At 49.3% G+C, this 26,192-nt stretch overlaps 1 protein-coding gene across 15 annotated transcripts in view; it reads left to right on the forward strand.

The window, feature by feature from the left end:
• PTK2 (protein tyrosine kinase 2) overlaps positions 1-26,192 on the forward strand; it is a 248,122-nt gene that overhangs the window by 78,042 nt on the left and 143,888 nt on the right. For 14 of the 15 annotated variants that reach the window (XM_059165537.1, XM_059165536.1, XM_059165535.1 and 11 more), the window contains 2 exons: positions 4,464-4,690; positions 14,546-14,712. In XM_059165537.1, the coding sequence (XP_059021520.1) occupies positions 4,496-4,690; positions 14,546-14,712 (362 nt within the window). In that variant the 5' untranslated portion in view covers positions 4,464-4,495. Of the gene's footprint in view, positions 1-4,463; positions 4,691-14,545; positions 14,713-26,192 lie in introns of those variants that run through there. The other variant, XM_059165542.1, reaches the window with a different exon arrangement.

A 26,192-nucleotide genomic window follows, 5' to 3' on the forward strand; every position in this document is an offset into this window, starting at 1 on the left:
AGAAGAGAAACCCAACTCTTGTATGGAAGGAGAAAGTTTTTACACCCATCTAGTTTGGTGAAGGGTTTACTGGAACTAGGGTCATCACCAACTCCTTAAAAATTCTCCAAACTTGTTTATGTCTGAAGGTGTTTAAATTGAGCCGGTCAGTGTGCGTTCTTTGTTGCGGCCCTCCTGTCTGGTGGACAGCGCGAGTGTTATTAAAGGGCCGGCGCCTTTCAAGCATCCCCAGTTCGTGGTCTCAGCGGATCTTAGCGTGTCAGAGCGAGGATCATCTAGAGGACTCGGGAAGATGCTCCTTTCCCCCTCTCACATGCGCTGTGTTACGCGGGGCGCTTACCTCGGACTGGGGGGTGAGGCCCAGAGTGAAGCCCAAGGTTTGTCAGCACCTGGTTTCCTCACACCCTGACTTGGGACTTCTTTCAAGAGCTGAAAAAGTGTCTGTCTCCTGTGTAAAGGGAGAGCTGAGGCTCCGGCAGTTAGCAGCGAGGTCAGCGTTGCCGATGCAGGAAGCCCCAGGCCCCCCGCACAGGGCTGTCTGGACTGGGGCCTTGGGCCGAGTCCCGGGGCCTCTGGTGCTGAGCTGATGGCAGCGCTTTCTCTGCGGAGACGTGTGTCCGCTGCTTCCTGAAGCCTCGTGACGGGTTCTGCTGTGGACATCAGGCCGTGGAGGCGTGTTGCAGTAACGTTTTTGGCGTGGCTTATCCCTTGGCACGCTCCGTGTCGCCGGTAGTGACTTTCACTGCTGGGATGCCAGTTCCTCGGAGCGACTCTGGGGACGCGGGGTTGCCTGTCAGGACGCAGCTGCACTGTGTGTGCATCCCGCTGTCCAGCCCAGGGAGCGAGAGAGAGTGTGGAGTCGACCAGAAGTGTCATTGATTGCATCCGACCGCCCAGCAACCTGGCCGCATTCATTCTTAATTGTAGCAGTTCACCCGTATGTTATTCTCAGAGATTTTCTTCACACGTAACCGTGCAGTCTGGGAATAGTGATACTTCTCTTCCTTCCTTCCCAGCCGTGAGTTTTGCCTTCATTTTCGCCCATGGAACCTGGCTGGGAAGCCTTCCAGAACGGTGGCGACCAGAGGTGGTAGTGGTGGGCACCCACCCACTCATTCTTGTTCCTGGAGGCGGGGCAGGGGCTCTTCCCAGCGCTATGTAAATTAGGTTTAATGTAAATACCCCCTTCAGTTCAAGGAAGCTGCTTCCTGTTTTTATTGTGCTTAGAGATTTTATCCTGAGTGGCTGGTAAACTTGGCCAGATGCTTTTCTGCATATATCAAGACACCTGTGGTTCTCCTCCTTTCTGAAATCTGGTTGGTTATATTGACTGGTTAAAAAAAAAAATTAAGAGGGTTTTTGTTTGTTTTGAGAGCTGTTTTAGGCTTGCAACAAACTTGAGGGAAGGTCCAGGGATTTCCCCTCTGCCCGCTGATCTGGTACCGTGCACAGCCGTACCGTCGTCAGCACCCCCAGCAGAATGGTGCTTGTGTTATACGTGGACTTACCGATCACCCGAAGTGCACGATCTGCTGTAAAGTTCACTCTGGGGGTGCACACCCTGTGTGTGGACAGATGTATAGTGACATGTGTCATCATGATACGTCATACGTACTCTTTTCACTGCCCTAAAAATCCCTTGTGCTCCACATTCTCATCCCCGCCCCTCCTCCCCAACTCTGCATCTACTGAAATTTTACTGTCTCTGTGGTTTTGCCACTTTCAGAGTGCTGTATAGTTGGATTCACAGAGTGTGATCGGCTTCTCTCAGTAACATGCATTTACAGTTCCTCCAAGTGTTTTCGTGGTCTGGTAGCTCATTGCTTTTTCGCACTAAATGTTCATTGCTGGGATGGACCACAGTTCGCTTACCCTTTCCCCTGCTGAAGGGTGTCTTGGTGGCTTCCATGTTGGCGGTAGGAAGAAGGCTCTTGCAAACACAGAGCGCTTTTTGAATGTTTAACTGCCTTTGCATTCTTCTGACGAACCCCTCTTGGTTATAATACGCTATTTAAAAATATTGTGTGATTAAATTTGCTGATTTTTTAAAAAGATTTTTGCACCCGTGTTGATAAGAAAGATTGATTTGTACGCTTCTTGTGTCGCCCTTGTCTGCTTTTCTAGCGTTGCTTTGCTGTTCTCGTATGGTAAGTTGGGAAATGCCCCCTATTTGTTCAGTAGAAGAAGTTCTCTAAGATTAATATCATTATTCCTTAAATTATTGGAAGAACTCAGATATTCCTTTGTGGGAAGAATTTTAATTACAGATTGACCATTTTTAATGGAAGATGTCTATTTCTGCTTTATGTTCCTGGTCTCGGTTTTGTACACCAGCAGTTTATAGTAGCTTAAGTTGTACTTTGCAAAGAATTGTGTGTGCATCTCAGGGTACCTGGGTGGCTTCGTCGGTTAGGTGTCTGCCTTTGGCTTGGGTCATGATCCCAGGGTTCTGGGATCGAGCCCCAAGTCAGGCTCCCCACTCAGTGGGTAGCCTGCTCCTCCCTCTCCCTCTGCTGCTCCCCCTGCTTTCGTGCTCTCTTTCTCTCTCTCTTTCTCAGTTAAATAAATAAATAAAATCTTTTTAAAAAAATTGTATATGCATCTCAGCTTTCATGTTCATTGACATACAGTTTGTAACTTTTTCTTGTCAGTATCTGATACTCGGTCATCACCTCCCGTTAAGAACATCCTCTTCTCTGTTCTGCTTCATCCTTGATGGCGTTGGTTTCCACCGGATCTTTTTCCCTTGGTTAGTCTTGCTAGATGTCTGTCAGTTCCATTATTCTTGTCAAAACAAACCAGCAAACCTTGATTTTGTTCAACTGCTAAATGCACTGTGAGATGGTGGATATTTAGATCACTAATTTCCGATCTTCATTGCTAGTACGTGCATTTAGGAGTATAGATCTTGAGGACTGCAGGCTGACTCAGCAGGTGGAGTGTGTAACTCTTGATCTTGGGGTTGCAAGTTTGAGCCCCAGGATGGCTGTAGAGATTACTTAAAAATAAAGTCTTTAAAAAAAAGTGAGTGTGGATTTTAATGGATTCACAGCACTGTCTGCATGTAGCGCCGATCTTTCTTTTAATTGCATTGTTAAATTCAGAATACTCTGAGTTTCTTTTTGGCTAATGGGTTACTTGAAATACGTTGCTTGGTTTCCAGACAGTTAGGGATTTTCTAGTTGTTTTGTAGTGGTCCAGCTTTAATGCTAGACACAGAATATACTTTAGTAACATCAGTCCTGATGCTCATGGCATCCTGCTCTTCACCCGGCCCTTGGCCGGTTTCAGTGACTGCCTCCCGTGCACAGGCAGTGAGCGTTCCCCTGCAGACAGGACTTGGGCTGGGGCCTAGAGCTTTCTGTTGGTCAGAGTGAGTCTGTCGGCCATGCACTTGTGTCTCGTGTCCTGGGCCCGGGTGGACTCCTTGTCCCTTCTGCCTGTTTTCAGCCTCACCAGCTTCTAGAGGCTCCCTCTGGGCTTGGTTCCAGGATTGGTGACTGTCTTAAGGGGACACCTACCTAGCAGAGTATGTGTCCTACTCACCAGAGTCCTGGGGTCCCCACGCTTCTCACTTGATCTCTCATGGCCAAAAGCTCAGCTGCTTTGTGTCTCATCGGTGGCTTTTCTTGGATCTTCAGGCTCTTGAAGGCCCAGAATTAGCAGATGTCCTTTGGGAAAAGGGAGCTGTTCAGTGTCTCTTACGTCTCCATCTGTGTCCCCTGCTGTCCTGGTTGCCTCACAACATCTCGGACTCGAAAACATTGGGCTGGTTTTTAATCTGACTTTTCTGAGTGGGAGTGTTCGTCTTGGCCAAACTACCCCCACGTTCAAGTGGGAGTCCTCCTGTCACACGGACGGACTTGGGTTGGTTCAGTTTTGTTTTCAGCTGTGACTGGGCTGACTCTTCTGCTGAGGCACTGGCTAAGCGGGAGGGCCTGGCTTTACCTCTGGGGTTTTCAACTCCAGGGCCGCGTGTGTGTCCTGCCCACTCCCGGAGCGTTCGTTGTGTGAGGAGAGAGCCGCAGCTCAGTGCGAGGTTTCAGATGGAGGCAGCACAAGGAACGTACTTGGCTTTTCTGGGAGATTTCCCCCCAGATTTAAAGGCTGGGATTTTACAAGGGAGGACGGTGAGGGGGTATTGTTCATAGATGGTGAGCTTTTGACAGAGCTGAAATAGGACCTTTCAATTTGTCAAGAAACATTTAACAAGTATTTGTGACGCTGCTGTGAATTCGCTGCCGCCGTGGGTGCCGGGGAGCAGGGATGGTCCCGGTCAGTCAGGTCTCCGCTCTCCTGATGCTCCCCTGATGCTCCCCTTCTGCGTGTGACGTGACCAGAGGGAAGAACGTCGAACAGTGTTGTTAGTATGAGGACCAGCATGCCACGTTTTAATAGATTTTAACCACATTTTAATAGATTTCAAATAAGGTACACTGACCATTTTTTTTTTTCTCTTCTAGAGTATGACAGATACATAGCATCTAGCAAAATAATGGCAGCTGCTTACCTTGACCCAAACTTGAATCATACACCGAATTCGTGTACCAAGACTCACCTGGGCGCCGGCGCGGAGCGGTCCCCCGGGGCAATGGAGCGGGTGTTGAAAGTCTTTCATTACTTTGAAAACAGCAGCGAACCAGCTACTTGGGCCAGTATTATCAGGCACGGGGATGCGACTGACGTCCGGGTAGGTACATCTTCCTGGAGGTAGCGCCATGGACATTTAGGTTAAATAAGCATGTAGGTTAATGGCACAAACCAAAAAAAGATAAAAATTTTTATTCCCGTATTACAGCAATGTTACCTTTTGCTTTATAATATTTATTCATGTAATATGTGACTGACCAGAACTTTAAGTGTAAAATCTCTTAGGAAAATAATAACTGAACCATATGTTATCCATATAAAGCTATGCATGTGTTTCTCTGTCCCTTTTTTTAAACTCTTTAGCATAGAAGAGAACACAGTAATTAAAATAACCTCTAATACTTAGGAAATAAACTATTTTCTAGAAAGGGAATCTTGACGGTATCTGCATGACCCCAGATAGGATAGATTCTTCAAAAACTGACTGGGTCCGTATACCAAACACTTGCCAAGGTTCTGGGGCTGTCAAGGGTCCCTGCTTCTCCAGCCTCCTGTCTGCTGGAGGGGGGCGGGGGACACCTGTGGCCTTAGTTGCAGGGCAGACAGAGTGTGCTTCCCCGGCGAGCCTGGGGGCGAGGAAGCCTGCGTGATGCTGCGCGTGGCTGGTGGCCTGTGGGCCAGGAGTGGTGAGAGGCGCGAAGAGCCCAGGTTGCTGGGAGTCGGCGCGGTGAGCGGGCAGCAGCGCGCTCTCAGAGAACCGAGTTCAGGACATCAGTTTTCAGCAAGTGTTTACTTTGTCCACGTGTTAGAGAACCACTGCTCCTTCCTTCCCCTCTACCTACTCCCGTGTTCATCTCTAGGGAGGACAGTGTCCAGTGCCAGGATGAACAGATGTGTCTGTTCCCCCTTTCTTTTCGTAACAATGAAGCTAATTCATCTGCTCCTCTTTAACTTATATGCCTGAAGTACTTTTAGCAAATTAAAGGGATAATTTCCCATTATCTCTATAATGTTGGAGTCCTCGTTGTTCAGGCGGATTCATTATTCAAAGGTGAATAATTCATTCAGACTTAAATATGTATTAACATCTGTTCATGTGCTATAGTTGAATGTAGTAGTCTCTTGTTACAAACTTTTTATGAAGCTTGATGGCTTTTCCTAATTTTCCTGTAGTTTTGTTTTACATTTAACCTTATAAACACAATCACTTGGTAGCAAGGCCAGCAGCTGGTGTTCTGTCTTAATGTTAATTGGAGGATTTACGATGGAGACAAACCTTGCAAACGTAGAGTTTATGGGAAGGCTCTTAGTGTATGTTCTAGTCTTTGTGAATTTCAGTTACAGTGAATGAGGAAGTTTGTTAAAAACATTGCATCAACCTTAATAAACTTCTGAGTATTCGCACAGGAGGTGTGCCTCTCAGAGATATGAATTTGACAAGACATTTAGCAGATATTCAAGATTGATTATATCCGAAAATGCACCTTGGAAAGGCTCCACGACAAAGGTGTTTTGGTATCAGATTTACTGCACACAAGAGGATCCACATCAAGGAGAAAACCAGTGATCACCGGGCACACGTCAAGCCTGTAGCCAATGTTACAAACTTATCAGACATGAAAAGCATTTATGTTGTGAAGAAGAAAGCCAGATTCACATACCTGAGTTATGAGAACATATTTGTTGAACTTTTATGAAGATCACTACAAGCACATCCATGTAACTGAGACCTGGGTGGTTTTATTTCATAGTAATTGATAAATGTTTGAAATTTAACAGCTCCCATCAGTTGATGATTTTTCAACTTGAGGCAAAGAACTCTGAGGTGGCATTGATTGGTTCGCGAGAGCTTTTCCTGTGATGGAAGCTGGGTGTGATTCATGACCTGCTTTCATTTAATGCAGTGACATTTGGAAATGCAGTATTTTACTGTGAATTAATGGATCTGTACGACTGAATGAAATAGGACCGAAGCACATGTCCATGCCGTCTTTCTCCTCAGGGAGCATCACACAAGGAACAATACAGACCAAGGCACGCGCCTGTGTTGTTAGGCAGGAGTACAGTGGAAGGAAGAGGGCAGCCCTTGAGGCCCGGTGACCTACGGCCGAAGTGGGGGGGTCGGAGTGGAAGTGTGGGCACGTGGCAGAAAGAAATAGACCATTTAGTAATGGTAGCAGAGAAGAAGCCAGGCCACCCAGTTTCTGCAAAGAGATGGCTTACTGTCGTCCACAACAACGACGTAGTTCGATTCCGACCCTCACTGCCGCGCCACCTGCCCCAGTAGCCGAGTGCAGCGCTCACGCGCCCGGAAGTAGGTAGTCTCAGCTGCTGTTTTCTCGGGACAAACACAAGGTTCTGCAGATGTAGTGTGGAAGAAGAATGTAAAATATCTCATTAGTAACCTGTTTTGATTGCCTGTTGAAAAGACCATGTTCTTGACATCGTAGGTTAAATAAAATGTTATTAAACTTGAATTGATCCATTTCTTTTTACCTTTTTTTTTTAGAAATTTTAAAGTAACATACAGCTTGCTTGCATTTTTATTTCTGCCAGACAGTTGCGCTCTGTAGAAAGTAGCGATCAGAGAGACTGCCTGACTCGGAAGTACCGCCACCTCTGGGGGCATTGAGAGGCTTATTTGCAGCAGGAAATAACTGGATTCTTGCTGCAGTTCATAACCGAGGTTTGATCTCTCTTGCTGTGCTTCGTAATTTTGCTCCTTTCACATGTATGTGCTACTCCTATTTAGTTAATTTCAATGTTCGGTTCTTGAGAGGATCCCCAGGACCTCTCAAGAGGTTATAGGCAACGTGTGCCAGGCAGCGACAGAAGAGGCTCCTTTGTGAAGGGACCTGAGAGTCTCGGGGGCAGGCCCTGTGACTCAGAGTCCGTCACCGGCCCACGTGGCCACAACTGTGCGGGAGGAGGCCCCGAACCTCCTTGTGGGGGTCTGTGAGACGGGCACGGGAGCACCTTCTCTCTTCGCCTTCGGCCTCAACCCATGTGACTGCGCAGGCACCGCCTGAATCAGGTGCAGGTCGTACCCCCAGTCCCGATTCCCGACAAGTGCTGGTGGGCTCGCGCATCCTGCCCTAAGGAAGCAGCAGCCCACGGACGCAGACACCCCTTACCTTGGCCGTGGCTTTGGCCCCGGGTCGGCCTTGTGCTCCAGGCAGTTCTGGAGCTCAGGTTGAGGTCAACCCTGAAGCACCAAGGTTAACCTATGCCGGACTATATTGAATATGAACGGTCATCTAGAAACATGGTAGTGGTACTTCGGAGTCGTAAGAGTTACAGGAAACTCCAGATTCTAGCAGAGGACTCCCCTGCTTGGGAAACAGAATGACACTTACTTCTGCAGTGCTGGATGCAGGACTGGACAGTGTCTTCTCAGGGCTCAGGGAAGGAACTTGTACCTCAGAAGTCTCCCACACAGACTGCTCGTGAAGATGTGGAACGAAGGTATTTTGTAGAGAAGTAGGGTGTAGGACGTTAATACCACAGGCTTTCTTTAAGAAAACAGTTAGGAGACTTAATGGATCTGACCCGGGAGCCCAGAAGGCAGTGCCGGAGGGATATGGGCTGCGGCCTGCGTGCAGCCCCCTCGTACCTCTCCTCCATCGCCGTGGCCTCTTCAGGCTGTGACCAGCGTTTACTCCAGCTCTGCCTTCTCCACACCTGCCCCCTGTTCTGACTGGTCTCCCTCTGAACTTGGGACCTGTGCCACCCAGCTGCCTCTGCCCCTCTCGTCTGTCTCCGTGCTTCTGACTCCGAAAGGACTGTCTGTACGTCCATCTGAGGGCCTCCCTTCTTTCAGACACTTAGAATCACCTGTTGCTCCTCCTTCGCTTATGCCCCGCATCCAATTCAGTAGCTGTTTGTGTCCACACGGTTCCCCAGATGCACCCACAATCCACCCACATCATCTGACCCCTGCTGCGACACCTTCTTTGAGCCACTTGGTCTCCTGACATCCCACCGTCCCCCAGGGACACCTCTGTCTGTTCACAGTCCAGCAACAAGGTGGTCCTATGAAAAAGCCAGAGTGTGTCACTCCTCCACTCAGAACCTTCCTGTGGCTTCCTCTCTTGTGGAGGGTGAGTGTTCAGGTCCTTCAGAAGCCCCTGACTCTTCTCTCCCTGTCACATTCCACAGCCTTCTCTCCTCTGGCTCACTCCCTTTGACTTGCTGCTTCCTGGGCTGTTTCTCCAACGTGCCGGTCTTGGAGTCATTAGCTCAAAACCTCCAGCAGCTCCCCATTTCTCTCAGAGGAAAGCCGAGTTCCTTCAGTGGCCGATGAGAATGGGCTCCTTGTGGCCCATTCTTACCCAATTTCTGTGACTGCCCTAACACCCTCAGCCTCCCAGCCCAGGAGGGCTCCCTCTTTTCCACCTTTTCTGTTGCCTGTCACCCCATTTTGATGGTGGCTTCTCCTTGAGTTGTCTTGTCTCTTGATTTGTTTACTCTTTTATTCTCTGCTTTCTTCCCCTAGACTGAAAGCTCTGTGACAGCAGGGGCCTTCCTGCCTCCTGCTGATGTCCCTGGCATCTTCAGCAGGGCCTCACAGGCACAGCATCTACCTGGCAGATCCCCATGGCAGGGACTACACGAAATCCTAGAGGAAATGGAGTATTTCTGACAGAAATGTAAATTAGGAACATTGGTTGCAGAAGTACCAAGTAGTAGACTAATAATCATAAAAGAAGTTGAATTGAGAGAGATTACACCTATCAAAAACCATACCTGGGCTTACTGATAACTTCTGTCAGACCTTCAGTCCTACCTTGGTACTATTTTCCTTAAATCACAGGGTCTAAAACAATCCATTTATACCGAGACACCACATCTGGGCAGGGACCACCTGATGCCACTGAAGATTAAGTTGCAGTTGAGTTGTTGGACAGTATTGTTGGCACGTTCAAAGTATCTATCTTCACGTTTACTAATGGGCCCGAGGCCCTTTTCTGACTGCAGTGCACTCGGAAGTTTCCATGCTTGTCCTGAACCTTAGAGCAAGGTGATGGGATTGCGTGAAGTTGCGAGCAGAAATCAGTCCTGTGGCTTGCTAAAAGGTGAATGTGTTTGGATTGGGACTGTTGTAACCGAGCTGGCAGTGGGAAGAATGACAGTGGAGAGAAACATTCTGATCAGTTTCAAATCAGCTTTCTGATCGGGGTGCGTAAACACGTGAACGGTTTGCGATTCTGTGAGTTGGTGGAGTCGGGAGCTCTGTGAACAGAGCTGTGCTGTGCTAGCAATGGCTGGTGGCTGTCGGGGAAGGCACCCAGCGGGCAGTTTCCCCCGAGCTCAGCCGCAGATGGCTGCCTGGAGGCCTCTGTGTGCAGTAGCCCTGTGGTCTCTCCCATGGTCGCCAGGGCTTATTGTTAGGTGTTGTCACTGATGCCTTCTGCGTGTCTCCATTTTCAAATGTAAACTACTTCTATCTGCTGAGGATCCAGTGAATGTGCGTTTAAAAACTCGAACACTGATTACTGGTATTCAGATAATTTTGGTGCAGGAAAGGACTACAGAGATTTTAGTTAAATTACTCCTTTAATGGAGGGAGAGTGTCAGCCAGGAAGAAACTAGAAAGAATAACCTTAAGGAAAAAAAATGGAGTCCAAAGCAGTGTTAAGAAGATTTTGTGACTGCACAAGCATGAGGAAGTTAATTCTCTGTCACTAGACCCGCAGAGTTGGTGATTGTGGCAGGCAGAATAATGGCTCCTGAAGAGGGCCACGTGCTAATCCAGAACCGGTGTATACGTGACCTTCCATGGCGGATGTGACCAAGATGAAGATGACCTTGAGATGGGGGAGATGAGGAGCTGCAGACCTTTTCTGGCTGTGGTCAGAGGGAGGGGGCCGTGGAGGAAGGGTCAGACGCAGCACTGCTGGCTTTGTGGATGCACAGAAGAGCCTCTGGTAGCCGGAGAAGGCCAGCCTAGAGCTTCCAGAAAGCAGCACTTCCCTGCCAACACCTTGATTTTAGCCCAGTGATACCCATTTCAGACTTGCGATCTTACAGAAGTGAGAAGTGCGCATTTGTGTTCTGTTAAGCCCAGAAGTTTGTGGTCATCTGTCAGAGCAGCAGTAGGAGGAAGGACTTTGTCGTTGTCCTGGAGGACTTCGGGGCCGACTTCAGGCTGAGTGCCGAACCAACAGTGGTAGCAGTTGGCTTCCTTACCTTGAAGAGCATCTGAAAGAGAGACACAGACCAGGAGCCGCCGGACATTGTAGTGAGCAGATCAGGAGTGATGACTGCACCCACACTCCTGGAGGAAGTAAAGAGATGAGCGCTGTTAACATCACCGTGCGGGGTGTCAGATTGCTCTCGCGATGAAGGAGCCTGGCAGGTCCCTGAGAAGACAGCTAGACAGAACAAATGTCTCCTGCGCTCTGGTTGCCACCTTCCCCACAGACAGGCCGTGCTAGTGGATGTGTTCATTATCACCTCTCTCCTAGACGAAGGCTTTGGAGGGTACGGGTTCTGTCTTACCCATCGTATGTAGGCTAGAGGCGGACGTGTTCACTCACCGAATGAGTGAGTAATATTCAAGACTGAATGGACGACAAGGGACAGTTTGCAGGATTTCTTTCTACCAGTTGAGAGGTCATTATTTCTTTTTAGAGCATTGTCTAAAAAATAAGTGACCAAGGTGACCAAGCAAAATCATAAAAAGAACATTTAAAAATGAAATTACAGCGTCATCTTACTAGTATATGACCAGGAAAAGGTAAACTGGAACAACAATGAAATGCCCTGCCCCCACCCCACAGTCCATCACATTGATTAGACACTTGGATTGATTTTATCCGGCACTGGCATGAGATGAAGGATAGTCTCGAACATTATGTGCCAAGTATCATTGCTCTAGTTTCCCTGGTGGCCATACTTCCAAAAATGCCACCTTTTTAAGTTGCTTTTGATCCAGTGCATCTGTTTTTGAGCAGTGCTGCCTGTGGGTGCGTGATACCAGCTAGAAGCTCGTTGGTAGTGGTTCTGCACACATCTCACTTCCGCTCTCCCTCAGAGCAAGGAAGCCAGCGAGAAGATAGCTGTCCACTCGGAAGAGAAGGGCTCTGGAGGCTGCGCGTTGTCTTCCTGATAAGACAGAAGCATGGTGCCTACACTGGCTAGGGTCTTTCACCCCGAATCCTTTTCCTGTGAATATCTCATGTCAGAATTAATCAGGAATATTATATATTTCCTAATTCTGGGATATGATATAGATGAGTAAAGGGATATTTCAAAGTAGCTAAATGTAGGTTTATATACTCTGGGTGGGATTGTCCTGGGACATCAAAGCCAGGTTGAGAAATTTAAATTTAATTCAGGTGCCATTAGTGGCATATTGTAAACCCTTGTCCTCTTGTGTCCCTGGAGGTCCTTTTCTAAACGTGTGTGTTCCAGAAGTAATAACGTGTGATACATGCGTACATTCCATATGGTAGTACTGTTGGGGTGGTTTGTTTTGAGTGTGCATTCCTTACTAAATATTTAGTCCTCAAAGTTACTTTTCAGTCATGCAGAACCAAATATTTAGTTTTCAAAATTATTTACGTTCCTCAGTGTGTATACTGAGCTTCAGATATGTACGTCCTTGCATATCCATAATCTTGGCTGCCCCTCGAGCTGAGTCAGCGATGAGATATTGAGAAGTTCTAGAGAGGTAGGACAGAACACAATATGGAAGCATAATGAAAAAGCAAAACAGGAACTGAAGGGGAATGTCTGTGTGTTAATTCCTATTAATACTTTAGAGAAAAGTGAATGTTAGAGCGTTGTATCAGGAGGAGCTCCTGGAATGGGAGCTCTTTGTTCCACAGCACCAAACCCGAAGTCATTCTGGGTGTCTTCAGGTGGTGGGAGCAAGTGAATGGACCGAAATTCTATCTATCCCACAGGACTCCTGTTTGGGAGCCTGCTTTTCCCCCGGGCTCCACAGTTCTGGAATAAGCGTCTGTACACTTGCCCCTCTGCAGGTGGGCACCTGCATGCCCATTCCTTGAGGGGTCATGAAAATAACCTTTGCTGGGGGTCCTCAGGGAAGGCATCCAGAAAGGTGGGATTTCTCCCCGGCTGTTGATAGCACATGCAATGGTCAGAAACGGTCTGTGCCCAAAGGATAGACCCCCTGAGACCCGTGGTTGGGGACAGATGTGAACTGTGGCTCTAACAGGAGCGAGGGGACTGTGGAATCGGCCAGCTGCCAGGGAGCCACTGCGGAGTGGAGAGAAGATGCGCTGAACCGGAGCCTTCGCGAGGGCAGCGGTGTCGCTGTGCCCTGGGCGGCGCACCGGCAGAGCTGGGACAGGAAGACAAAGCACTTTTGTGGGGATCTGCAAGAGGCGCCAGCGCCTGTCCTGTGCAGCTCAGAGATCCGTGCTGTTGGCAAGGAGAAGCTAGAGAAGCTGCCTCTGAGGGAATTGCTAGAAATGGAGGTCTCTCCCTCTCAGCAGATCCCCCACACCGAGCCCACGAAATGAAGATGGGGCGGGCTGGGTGTCTGCTCCTGCTGTCCCTTGGCTGAGTGCCCTTGGGTAGACACTGGCTGCAGCGTCCATCACGGTGTCCCCATCAGAAATTCTGGTCCTGGAATCTGAAAGCCAGGAAGGACACTTAATGCCTACTTCAGTTTCACCCAGACTTCTGTGGGCTGCGCACATCCTTCCTGTCCCACAGAGAGCTCGTCTGCTCTGCGGAGTGGCCTGTGACTCCTCCAGCCCAGTCCTTTGTCCTTGCTTTCCTCCTCCCCGGTCACTCTCCCATGCCTGATACACGTCCTTCTCCTGGGATCCAATAGTCTGAAAGGGAGGCTGGCCATGGGCAGGTGCCATGTGATGCCTTTGGCGTGGACACACTGAGTCCTTGACAGCATTTGCATATACAGTACGTGTGCTTCTCAGGAATAGGGATAGGAACATCCTTGTTATCGACAGCATCATGTCCTAATATGGAAATACTTAGTGTGCGTGGAAACTTTTTAAGGCGTGTCTTGTATTACAAGTAATAGGATACCTTCGGTTAATTGCTAATTTAAAACAAAGCAGTGACGATTTCCTTTGGCAGTCCTTTTCCTGTTAATATCAGCATCGTTACAAATTATGAATGGCCTGAAGCATGGAGAAGAGTGCAGTGGACTGTGTTTAGCACACCCTCACGTAAGGACGCAAGTGGACTGTTGGATTCCCTTCTGAGGCCCCATGTGTACTGCCCATTGACATCCGTGTACACGTGTGACTTCCACAGCTGGGCGGGCACAGGTCAGGACTCTGGGCTGCTGCTTCCCTTTCCGAGTCCCAGGATGAGCTTCATCTTGGCGTGGCAGCCTTCCCTTTTGCCTTCGTCTCTGCACTCAGGGCACATGTATTAGGGGCACTCGGCCTGGGGACTGTTCCGGTTGCCGCACTGTAGTCCATAAAGAGCACCTGGCAGGTGGGGCAGGCTCAGCCTGCTAGCTTCTCCTGCATCATCAGTATCACCAGAAGCGTGGCCTTCATTGTATGTTCCTAAGTGTGCTTCCTTAGGAACATATGACACTGCACTTGCAGCCTGGTCTAGAACAAGATGTTATCCTGGGTTCAGAAGGTAGAACCCTGTCCTCGGGTCTCATACTCAGCAAGTGACGTGCAGAGGGTGGCTGGAATGCTTTGTCAGGTTTTGGGGATGGAGCAGAGGTAGAGCTGCAGAAATGTACATTTCCATGCCTTGTTTATCACTAAAGAAAAGGGAAGAGCCTCATGTGTTTTTTCAAAACTTTTCCTTGTTCATAAAAATACTATTTGAGAAAAAAAGACTCCTAAGAAAAATTAAGTAATTTGTTTAACTTGGTTCTCTTTTACCAAAGATTTCTGATAATTAACTAAAAGAAATGAACATTGCATTAATTTTTAGCATACAGTTTTTTTTTTTGTTTGTAACAGTCATTTTTGTGGGGGGTATGTTTTAGGGCATCATTCAGAAGATAGTGGACAGTCACAAAGTAAAGCACGTGGCCTGCTATGGATTTCGCCTCAGTCACCTGCGGTCAGAGGAGGTTCACTGGCTCCATTTGGATATGGGTGTCTCCAATGTGAGGGAGAAGTATGAACTTGCACACCCACCAGAGGAGTGGAAGTAAGATTACATACCTACTTTGGTGTGACTCACACTTGATTTGTTTTGCATATTAAATCACACACAAGAGGATGAATGTCTTTGCTTAATTTCCATATTGATTGTAATTACGACTCCTGTATAAATAAAACTGGCTGGTAATGATTTAACCAGTGATCTCTTCTAGACTTCTGTTCAGTCTGCCTTTGTGGCACCACCGACTTGGGACTGCCTGAGCTTCTGATGGGCTCAGTGGAGACGGCCTTGGGCTCGTCACACTTCTCTTGTCAGGACGCCTTTGTTTCAGCCTCGGCTCGAAGAGCTCAGGTCCTCATTCCTTTCCTTTCTGTCCTGTTAGCATCCTTCTGTGCAGCAGGACTTCGAGAGCCCGGCGGAGACCACACCTAATTATCTCATTAACGGGCAGCGTGGTTTGCTCCATGGTGCCAGGTAGCCTCCGGCTCACCTGAGAAGAGGGGGTGTCTGAGTGACGTCCGTGCACTGCAACTCAATTAGGCCGTGACTCGTGCTGACCTTAGTGAAACTGACACAGTTGAAGGTGAATTAAAAGACTTCTCTGATTGCCCTTTCTGTGGTTCTCTCCCCACAAAGATAGTAATTTTTTCCACTGTGAAGCAAAGCAGCATGTTAGCAGGAAGCTGTTTGTGTGAAACACTAGAGTGTGGGAGAAGTTGGACCCCGTGCATGGTGCCCTCGTGTTCATAGATGCAGCCGCAGAGACAGAGGCAGTTGTGGAGGGGACAGTGCTCAGTGTTGGTCACTCTCAGTCCAGCAACCTAACTGATTAGGAGACACATTGAAAAGAAAAACCTGCGGAAGTTAATAAATCTCCTGTTGAATACACTCAAGTCCTGGTTACAGTTTACCAGAGAAACGTACTTGTATTTCCAGTTTCCTGGGCCGCCGGCACAGGCCGAGCTGACAGGGTAGTCCATGATAAGGTCGTTGGGTTGGCTTACTTTGGTGCTGGCAGAGATGTGACCACCCACTGTTCCATCAGTCAATCAAATAAGCGTTTCAAAGCTAAGAATACCTAAAAGTTACTTTAAAATGCCGCAGGTGTGTTTATTCAGCACAGTTCTGTCAGCTGCTTCATTTTTGTGGCTGTGTCAGAGGCGCACTCCTGTAGGATGGTGCCCCTAGTGCTCGGTAAGGTGCTGTTGAACGTGGACCTCTGAGCGTAAAGCTCTGTTTCTGTTTTAAGCCACTTTATTTTGCTAAATTTCAAGTAAAGTTGAGCGGCCTCTACTCTCTTTCATGGAGTCTGAACCCTCATAAAGCAAGGCAAGCCCAGCCTGGGCGAGATGGAGCTTTGCCCAATGCAGTGCCGAACCAGACAGATGTGCCGAACCACAGATGGAGGTGGCGAAGGTGATGCCACGGCCGTGTCACTGGCACCCAGCGGCTAGAGCCCGGCGCCAGGCCAGCTGCATGCGCCTTATAATCTGTACATTTGCAGCTCGTAAAATGTGTGTCACAAAGCTCTCCCCAGTCTTAGGAGGTAAAGATGGAGGAGACAGGCCACAGACTTGATTTAAGTTCCAGGCACAGAGAGAGCTGGAGACACAGCTTCGGTTGAGTATAGCTGACTTCGTAGCGAGGCTTTTGCGTAAACATGCCCGTCGCAGGAGGACTCCTGCAGTCTTAGCTCGGGGGGCGGCGTGGCGGGTAGCATAGTGAAGGTGCATGGACAGTGGGCTGAAGGTGTAGGTGGTCCCTGCGGGTGTTCCTGAGAGGGTCAGGCTTCATACTGCCTGTCCGTGCACGCCAAAGGAGCCGGGACTTAAAGGGTCAGTAAGGAGCAGGAGACTATTGTAAAAGAACCATGTAGATTTGAAAAAGGACCAAACACAAGTTCTAGAAACCACTGGGTGGGTAAAACAGCTGATATAGCGGAAAAATTAGTAAACAGAAATGTGGATCTGAGAAAATCTTCCCAAAAGACAGCACATAGAGATCAACATGTGGAAGGTATGAAAGCGCATTATGTAACATGAGGAATGAGAAAGTCAACCCATTTCTGCAAGGGGCTCTCAGAGCGAGTAGAAGGAATGAGGAAAAGGAAATATTCCGAAGAGGTAATGGCTGAGAATTTTCTAGAAGTGGTGAATAGCATAAATCCTCAGGTGTAGGACTAACGTAAGATCCCAAACGGGGTTAACGACATGAATCTGCACATCGGTAGATTACAGTCATATGTACAAAAGAGGAAGAGATGATGCTAAATGCAACCAGGGAAAAATTCACCTTTCTCCATGGTTTTCTCCAAGCGGTGAGAAGTCCCGGGCAGCCCACATCTGTCTGTCAGATGCCGTTACCGTTCAAGAGGGGGGTGGCACAGATACTGCCCTCAGAGAGTTCACTGCCAAAGGAGCCTCCTACAGACACATTTCAGGAAAAAGGATAGTGGTTTCTGAAGGAGGGTTTCAGATGCAAAATAATAAATAGATAAAAATAAGCATTGGCTCTAAGAACAAATAACGATAAGAACCGATTTTTTATATTAAAAAAGTAGAACCCAAGTGGTGGCTGCCTGTCAGAAGAGAGGTGGTCAGAATTAAAGCTCTGTCAGCCACGTTATAAGGGTATGTATAAAAAATAAAATTGCATATTAGGACAGCTATGAAACATTAGAAGTAGCTTTTATAACCTAAGCAGTAGGTGGGTGAGTAGGTGTTAGGGAAACAGCAAGAAGAGAAGGAAGGGACTAGAAAGCGACAAAGAGGAGTCCCAGACGAGACTTTGGAAATAAGCTCAAGCAGCCTAACAGTTACTGGTGAGAGATGTTGGTGTGTGACCAAGAAAGAGAAGCCAGCTCTCTGCTCTTTATGACGGGAATCTAAAACAGTGATGTTGAAGACGTTTTATGTAACTTACAGGAAGAAACATTTTACCTTAAGACTCAGGACACATGCACATGTATGTGTTTCAGAACCATTTACATATAGGTCTACACACGCACTTGATAAAACCATATCCAGCCTCACTAGTCCACTGAAGTCCACGGTTTCCATCCAGAGGCATCCGGTTCGGTTTAACTTCATTTAGAAAGATGGATGGTCGGCAGGTAGGTGGATGGATGGACAGGTGGATGGATAGATAGAAGGATGGATAGAGATGACGGATGGAGGGACAGGAAGATGGATAGATGGGTGGTGGGTGAATGGATGGAGAGATGGATAGATGGATGGACGGAAGGATGGATGGACGGATGGATGGATGGATGGATGGACGGACGGATGGATGGCTACAGAGAGGGATGGATGGATAGAGATGGTCGATGGATGGATGGATAGATGGATAGAAAGGTGGATGGATGGTGGATGGGTGGATGGATGGCTACAGAGAGGGATGGATGGATAGAAAGATGGATGGGTGGATGGATGAATGGTGGGTGAGTGGATGGATGGATGGATAGATAGAGATGATGGATAGTTGGATAGAAAGGTGGATGGATGGTGGGTGGATGGATGGATGGATACAGAGAGGGATGGATGGATGGAGATGATCGATGGATGGATGGTAGGTGGATGGATGGATGGATAGAAAGATGGATAGACGGGTGGGTGGATGGGTAGATACAGAGAGACAGGGATGGATAGAGGGATAGAAAGATGGATGGTTAGAGACAATGGATGGTGGGTGGATAGGAGGATGGATATAAGGATGAATGGATAGATACAGAGGGATGGATAGAAAGGTGGATGGTGGGTGGATGGATGGATAGAAAGTTGAGTGGATTGACGGATCAATAGATAGATACAGAGAGAGGGCTGGATAGATGGAGAGAGGGATGGATGGATAGACGGACAGAAAGATGGATGGATGGATGGATGGATAGTATTTTCCTACCCACTAACCAGGGGATTGAGGGGATTGGTATTGCTCTATTAATATCTTATTTAAAAAGTTTCAAGATAGGAAAGCATTTTTAGGGATATGAAGGGCAACTACACTTAAAAACCGGCTCATTTCACAAGAATTTAGGAAGAGCAGAAATAGATGGAACTTTTTTTTTTAAAGGTTTTATTTATTTATTTGACAGACAGAGATCACAAGTAGGCAGAGAGGCAGGCAGAGAGAGGAAGGGGAGCAGGCTCCCCGCTGAGCTGAGAGCCTGATGCAGGGCTCAATCCCAGGACTCTGAGATCATGACCTGAGCCAAAGGCAGAGGCTTTAGCCCACTGAGCCAACCAGGTGCCCCGAAATAGATGGAACTATTAAACTTACAAGTTCCTAAAGACATTTCTCAAAATATATAAAGCAAAAATAGTAATAAAAGAATGAAATTGACCTTTCCTAATTAAAAAGAAAACAATAGTAAGTCATTTTTCAATTATGTTTTTCACTATTCTTTTTAATGTGGAAATATGGAGTTCTGCACATAACAGTATATTAATCAGTTGAAAAATACATTCTTAAATAATTGATGGTTCAGAGTAAAACTCCCAGTGAGCTGAGGGTCTGGCTATGCTGCTGAGTTCTACACCTCCATGGGCTCTTCCCTGAGTCCTCCAGTCCACCTTCCCACCTTCAGCAGGAGCTGATGCTGTCAATCGTTTCTTACCCAACAGTGCTCTGCACTTCGCTTCGTGCGTGCCCGGCCCTCCTGCTTGACCAACCATTCACTGTCTTCTCCTGCTTTGTGTTTAAATGTGGGGGCTGCTCCCGGGACCTCTCTTTTTTCTCTCTGTAGACCAGCCTTTGGCATCGAAATCATACTTTCATTGGATAGACACAGGAGACAGGAAACCAGTTACTGCCTAAGCCAGACAAAAATCCTAGAAGCTGGTGGCTTGGGGGAGCAGTGATAGAAGGAGTGAGAAGCAGCTGTACAAGCATTTCTTACGCTAGAGCTCATAGGATTTGCTGAAGAGTCTTTAAAAATATGCACATGCGATGAAATCTGTAAATCACTTCTGCGGAAGATTCCAGTAGCTCCTCCTCCTACCTGGAGCCAACCCCAGAGCTGCTGATCGGCTCTCCGCCCGCCTCCTCTCGCTCTCGCACCCCTCCCTGCGCTCCAGTGGCTGGCACCCTGACATGTCAGTGCTCCCTTTTCAGAACTGCCGGGTCAGGCTCTTCTCTGCTGCCAGTTTTCTTACCTGCTGAATGGGACAGACTTCTGTCTTGGAGAATTTGCACCCTGCTCCAACCTAGCCACATGGCTCTCTTACTGGTTCTCGAACAAGTCAAGCGTCTTGCTCCTTGGGGTCTCTGTACCTGGTGAGACTGGCCAGTGTGCTCCTCTGCCGTTTCCAGCACGGCCTGGACCTCTCACCACGTAGGGCACGTGCTCTGCGGTCCCCTCTTCCCTGTGGTCTTCTCCGACTGCTCTGTCTGTAGGGCCCACTGCTGACCCACCACCAGATGACTTTTCTCCCTCAGGGACTTGGTCTTACCCCCTGGTCTACTCCTGGGCTTCTGGTCAGTTGTGCCTGGTGTGTAGAGGGCACCTAGTAAAAACTTTTTCAGTGAAAATTGAATTAGTGGCAGTGAAAGTGCAAAACCTCCAAGAGACGACACAGTGTGAGTAGTAACGTGTATTCGTTCCATGAGTGTATGTCCTTAGCAGTGTTTTCACACTGACACATCGTGCAGGGCACTTGGCTCACTTTATCAAGTTTCTTATTGTGATAGTCTGATCGGGTGGTGGGGCCTCACCTTTTGCCGTTTTACCTGTGAGAAACCTGAGGCTTCATGAGGCTTAACAGCCACCTCGAGCTCCTATGGCTCCCGTGGGTGGAGGAGAGAGAGTGGGTCTGTGTACTCAGCTGTCCTCTGCTCCTGTGTGAGACACGGACGTACGAAAACCGGAGCGATGGGCAGTGTTTGCCCTGGCCAGCAGGCATCTTCCTGGTTCAGTGGCTTTGTGTGGGCCGCTGGACGCCTGGCTTTCGTTCTGAGAAGTAGGATCGTATTCAGATGAAGTGCCAGGGCTCGCAGAGTAACATGTCGGTTTCTACTCTTGGGAGATTTTCAAACATAGACTGTGTGTGTGTGCGTGTGCACGCGTGCCGTCTGCCACAGGATCTGTTGAGGTTGCCCAATGACACTGAGGCAGAAACTTGCTCACCTGGGTCCCCAGCGCTTCCAACACCTCCTCAAACCAACTTGGGGCACACCGTGTGCTTCTAACTGTGGCGGGCAGTGGGGCCTTACAGAGACGTCCTGCCTCGCCACTGGGGAAACGGAGGGCTGGTGGGAGAAACGGCGGTCCTTGGGGGAAGAGTAACAACAAAGTTAGACCCCCAATACTCAGAGACCCGCTTGAGATGGGTCAGATGAGAAAAAAGTATAATGGAAAAGAGAGTTGAATGTGTCTCTGGGCCTGGAGTAGGAAGTTTAATACCCCCAAAGCGTTTAGCTACAACAGATTTAACTTTATTAAGATAAAGAACTTCCGTGTACCCAATGTATATTTTTAAAGGGGCAAAAGCAAGCTGCAGCTGGGGGGGGAGATAATGTGCAACACACGTGACGAACAGAAGATGATGCCGAGGGTTCTCCTGATGGGTGTGGAAGTGGCACACGATTCACTAGGTGGGCCAGAGACACGGTGGTGTTATGTCGTGACAGAGAAAACCAGCCTGGCAGTCATCACAGGCAGCCGCTGTCGGCTTCATGAGCCCGTTAGGGAGATGGGAATCTGGACCCAGGATCCATCTGCAACTCTCTGTGTGGCAAAAAAAGTGAACTGTTGACAGCAGAGGACGAGGGCGGCGCCGGCAGGCTCTTGCCCGCGCTGCCGGTGAGAAGGTAAAGGGGCGAATCTCTCTGGCAAACGACTTGAACTTCCAGCCGCTGCGCACTCTGCAGTCCTGCAGCTCCTTCAGGTTTTGTCCTGGAGAGACTCTTGGGGTTCTGCACGGGGCTGGAGATGCAGGAGGGTCGCGCACGTGAAAATGGGTGCACGGGGAGACGCGCAGCGGGTCGGCCGAGTGTTGGCCACGCTGCCTCCTGACAGACGCGGTGTCGTGGAGTCCACTGAGTACCACGGAGCTGCACTTTATAAAGAGACTGGGTTTTTTGTAACGTCAGTTTTACCTCAGTTAAAAAAAAACTAAGTCCTAGAAGACAACATAGAGCATGATAAGCTTTTATAAGATGAAGGAAAAAAACTTAAAAGAGTTTTGTGGGGACCACATCAGTTGAGTGAGACAGTGTGGCTGATCTCAGTGAAGGACCAGAAGGGAATCACCCAGAGCCTCTCCGGGAGGAGCAGCCTGTCCTGCCAGTCACCATGACGGAGACATCCCAGGGACGAGGGCGGAGCCCTGGGGTTCGGAGGCAGGGCTCTGCGAGTCACCCCCCGTGGAGACACATGCTTCCAGTCTGCCCAGGAGGGAGCAGGGGCCTGCCTCCCTGTCACTGGGCTCCTCAGAGGGCCCAGCTGAGCAGGGAGTAGTTGTCAGGACCCTCAGTTCAGCCCCAAAAGTCTCAGTCCCGATACTGTCCTAACCATTACCGCAGCAAACAGTGTCCTGCGGTTCGGAGCGATTGTCGTCAGATTTCCATTTTAAAGTTCTGCACTTAAATCTTTCTAAAGAACCGAATTTTGGTAATGAAATTTCAGTTATCTGGAGTGACCTGTGTAGAGTGGTGTGTTTGGCTTAGTCAGATGTAAACAGACTGTCAGCGCTTTGGGGGGAATGGCCCAGTCCTTCGTGATGTCGAATCCAGGACTTCGAGGGCCGGGTCTGAGAGGTGGCTCGTGTGGCCTTTGAGAGAGGACCGTGGGGCTCTGCCGAGCACGCGAGGACCATCCTCCTCGTTGCCGGGCGGGCTTCCCGCCTCCCGCCCAGCCCTGCCCCGTGCCTGCGAGAAGCGGTCCCTTTCTCTGCAAGGACTGGACTGCTTCCAGTCCTCAGCAGGGGAAAAAGTCTCTCACAGGGAGGAGAAGTGCCTTTTTCAAAGGCGACGAGTGAACATGAGTAATGGTAGTTTGGAAGCGTTCCTTTATGTTCCCTATGTTACCTCAAAATCACACCGACTCCGCCCAGGCCTTCCTTTACAAGCAAGTCTTCCGGTGGAGCCCTGCACTGCCGAGCTTTGAAGCAGAGTGACAGCAACGCACTCCCCGGCAGGTTTGGAAGGGATACCTTTAAAATGCGGACGGACTTTGAGCTCGCTGGCTGTTAATGACACATCCGCTGCCTCCGCCCCAGACAGGAGCAGCAGGAAGACAGGTCCATTTCTGTTTCCGCTGGGTCTGCGGCTGCAGGCCGACTCCGGCCAGGCTGGCTAGAGAGGGGTTCTGTGGGTGCTGTTAACCTCAAGTATGGAACAGTCAGTCTGTGAACTTCTTTTTGTTCTCGGTGTGTCTCAGAAGTTTCCAGAATAGAACACAGAAGTCCTGTGTACCCTTCACCTTGCTTCCCTAAAATGGTGAAACTTTCGTAAATATAGTACAGTAATTGAAACCAGGAACTTAACACTGATACGGTATTATTAACTGTACACAGATGCTACTCAGATTTCTGCGATTGTCCCACTTAACACCCCTTTCCCGGTCCAGGATACCATGTGGTTTTCACTCTCTCCTTAAATCTTCTCTAATCTGGGACAGTTCCTCTGCCTATGTCCCTCATGACCTTGACACTTGAGGAATACTGGCTGGGTATCTGTACCGTGTCCTTCCACAGGGCCTGCTCTGGGGTTTTCTCATGGTGGCGCTGAGGTTGCATGTGGTTCGCAAGACTGCTACAGCCGGGCTGTGGAAGCCATCGTAGCACATCTGATCAGGAGGTCTGTAGTGATGATGGGACTCCTGTGTACGGGTGTTTTCAATTTGGATCGTTTGGTTTAAGGTGGTGGCCAGGTTCCTGCCCCATAAAGTCACTGTTTTCTCCTCTGTAATTGAGAAGTACCTGCTGGGGGATAAGTGTATTGCGACTCTGCAGAGACCCTGTTTCTCATGGATTTTCACCCGTTAATCTCAGTACCATGGATGATTGTTTCTTACAGCTATTACTGCTAGAATTTTTACCTAATGATGAATTTCTATTTCCATTCTTCTTTTGGGGGTTTCTAAATGGAGGTCCCTTGTCAGAAAGAGCTGTCAGTACCACAGTGTTTGCAAGGCCCGTCAAGAAACACAGCATCTGTGTTGTTTCTGGAAGTTGTGCCTTGTTTACTTCACGACACACAGATGGGCCAGCTGACCCTTCTCAGTATCAAGGCTAACGGATTCTTGGTCCAACACTTCCTACTCCACTTCGCCATTAGCTGGTCAGCTTGTGGGTATCTTGGTGCTCATTGTGGGAGGTGAGACTGAGGAGGTTAGTTCAGTGGCCTCCAGAGGAAGTTATTACTTAGAAGAAGCAAAAAGATTATTTATTTGGGGCATGTTCTATTGAGCTGCTGTCCAGAAATCCATGGAATGGCGTATAGCAGAATAGTAGAAATGCTCAGGATGCTGTCAAGCTCTCAGAGTGGTAACAGAAGGGCAAGGAGGACGGCTAGTTTCGTGGACAGGAGGGGGTGGGGATGTCAGCCCTCTCGGGCCAGTAGGCTGTGGGGCTGGGTGCTGCGGTTAGGGACTGAGCCAGGGTGATGGCATGCGATTAGATCGGGCAGACTTGGGCAGTTCGGCAGGGCTGTGGGGGACAGACACGCTAGACACTGCGGACTGAAGCAGGGACCAGAATCCTCACGATCTGAAGAGCGTGCCTCCCTGTCCATGCTTCGGGTCAGTCCTGCTCCCCTGTTCTTGAGCCGCAGTGGCCTTCTCTTGGTCTCGTTCTGCGTTGTGGCCTTCGTGCATGTTCTCGCCGCAGAGGGGTCCCTGTCTGCTACTTCATACCTGTGGGGCCTTGGGCCGCTTATGTAATGCCCTGAGCTTTCTCCCATCCGTGAAAACAGGGTCATTACTTCTCAGCCAGGGTACTGCGCTCGCCTCCGGGCCTCCTGCTTCTTCCTCTGGGCCCTGTTGTCTGTCCTTCACACAACAGTGTGTAGACCTGCCTGGTCTGAGGAACGTCTGTCCTGCAATTACCCTGCTGTTCTCTGAGCCCCATAGTCCCGATGCGCAGGGGCCTCTGTGATCTGCCGCCTCCCGAGCCCGCCTTCCCTGCTGCCCGCCTGCTCAGTGCTCGTGCTCAGTGCGGTCGAGCCGCACTTGCCTTCCCACACATCCTCTCTCCTCAGGGCCGCCCCCCCATTCTCTTCCATCAGAGCAGAACTCTTGTCCCTGCACATAACTGAATGACGCCTTTCCCCCGCTCAGATCTTCCTTCAGATCTCCCTGGATCAGAGTGTCCTCTGGGGCTACCTGTGCAGAGCGATCTGTTGTCACTTGTCGCTCCCCTTACCGATCTTCTTTGCCTGTGTCCCGCTTACTGCAGCCCCCGAGATATCTGTGCATTTGCTGTCTGACTTCCACCACCAATCGTATCTCAGATTTTCGAGGGCTGGCGCTTGGCCTGTTTATTCAGTGGCATCTCCCCAGCCCCTGGAGCTGTGCCTCGGATGGGGTTGGCACGGGAATCAGTATTTGCGGAGTGACAGCTGATGCCATCAGTAAGTCGTGGAGCCCGCGCCCACTGTGGGCCAGGGAGTGTGCGCGGGCTTCTGCGCTCACTCTCTCACTTATTTCCCGACGAGCTTGGGACCAAGGCACAGAGAGGTGGTGGCAGACCGTGGGTGGGCCACGGAGCCAGAATCCCAACCCAGGGCACCCCCTCCGGAGCCCGCGTTCTTCCTGCTTCTGGCAGGGCCATAGCGGGGTACGAGGCCGCTCGTACTCTGAGCTCATACTCCGCACGTCCTTATCACCATCCCTGTCGGGCCCTGAGGAGTCCTGGAGTGTCCACGGAGCCGTCGTCAGCATGGTCAGGCTGCCGGCTGGTCACAGTGTTTGATCCGGGTCTGTTGCCTTACCCTCAAATGCGGTAACATTCCTAGCAGAAGCCTTCTGTCCTGTTTGATCCTGAACGTGCAGCCTCGGGCCGGCTGCAGCTGCTTGTAGAGCCCCGTCTTCCAGTCTGCTAACGGGCACTTGCTCCGCTTCTGTTCTCTGACGGGGATGTGGCGTAGAAGTGGTGCGGGGGACTTGGAACGTGCTGGCAGTAATGAACTCTAGCGTGTTCCACAAGGGACCGCCCCACGTGCAGCGTCTGGAGTGACTCGTTGACCTCGATCTGAGGAGGAGCAGAAGGGAGGCTCACTGTTGGGCAGTTGCGTATTTTAATGAGGGCAGACACTCCACGGTCTTAGCGGGGCTTGTGTGTGTGTGTACCTTGCATTTTTTCCGCTCTTAACTAACCAAAAGAATCGTGTTACTTCTTTATTGGCGTGTTTCCCTTGTGAGACTATTAAGTTTTTTTAAACATCAGTAAATAAAACTTTTTAAGAAAAAACAGATCTTCCTATAACCTTTGGGTAGGCAAATATTTTTACGAACAAAACACTAAAAGAATTTCCCAAAAAGAGAAAGAATAAATAGGGCTACATAAAAATTATGAGCTTTATTCCTCGAC

The sequence above is a fragment of the Mustela lutreola genome, chromosome 3, assembly GCF_030435805.1.
Source record: "Mustela lutreola isolate mMusLut2 chromosome 3, mMusLut2.pri, whole genome shotgun sequence".
In the NCBI taxonomy this organism is placed as follows: Eukaryota; Metazoa; Chordata; class Mammalia; order Carnivora; family Mustelidae; genus Mustela; species Mustela lutreola.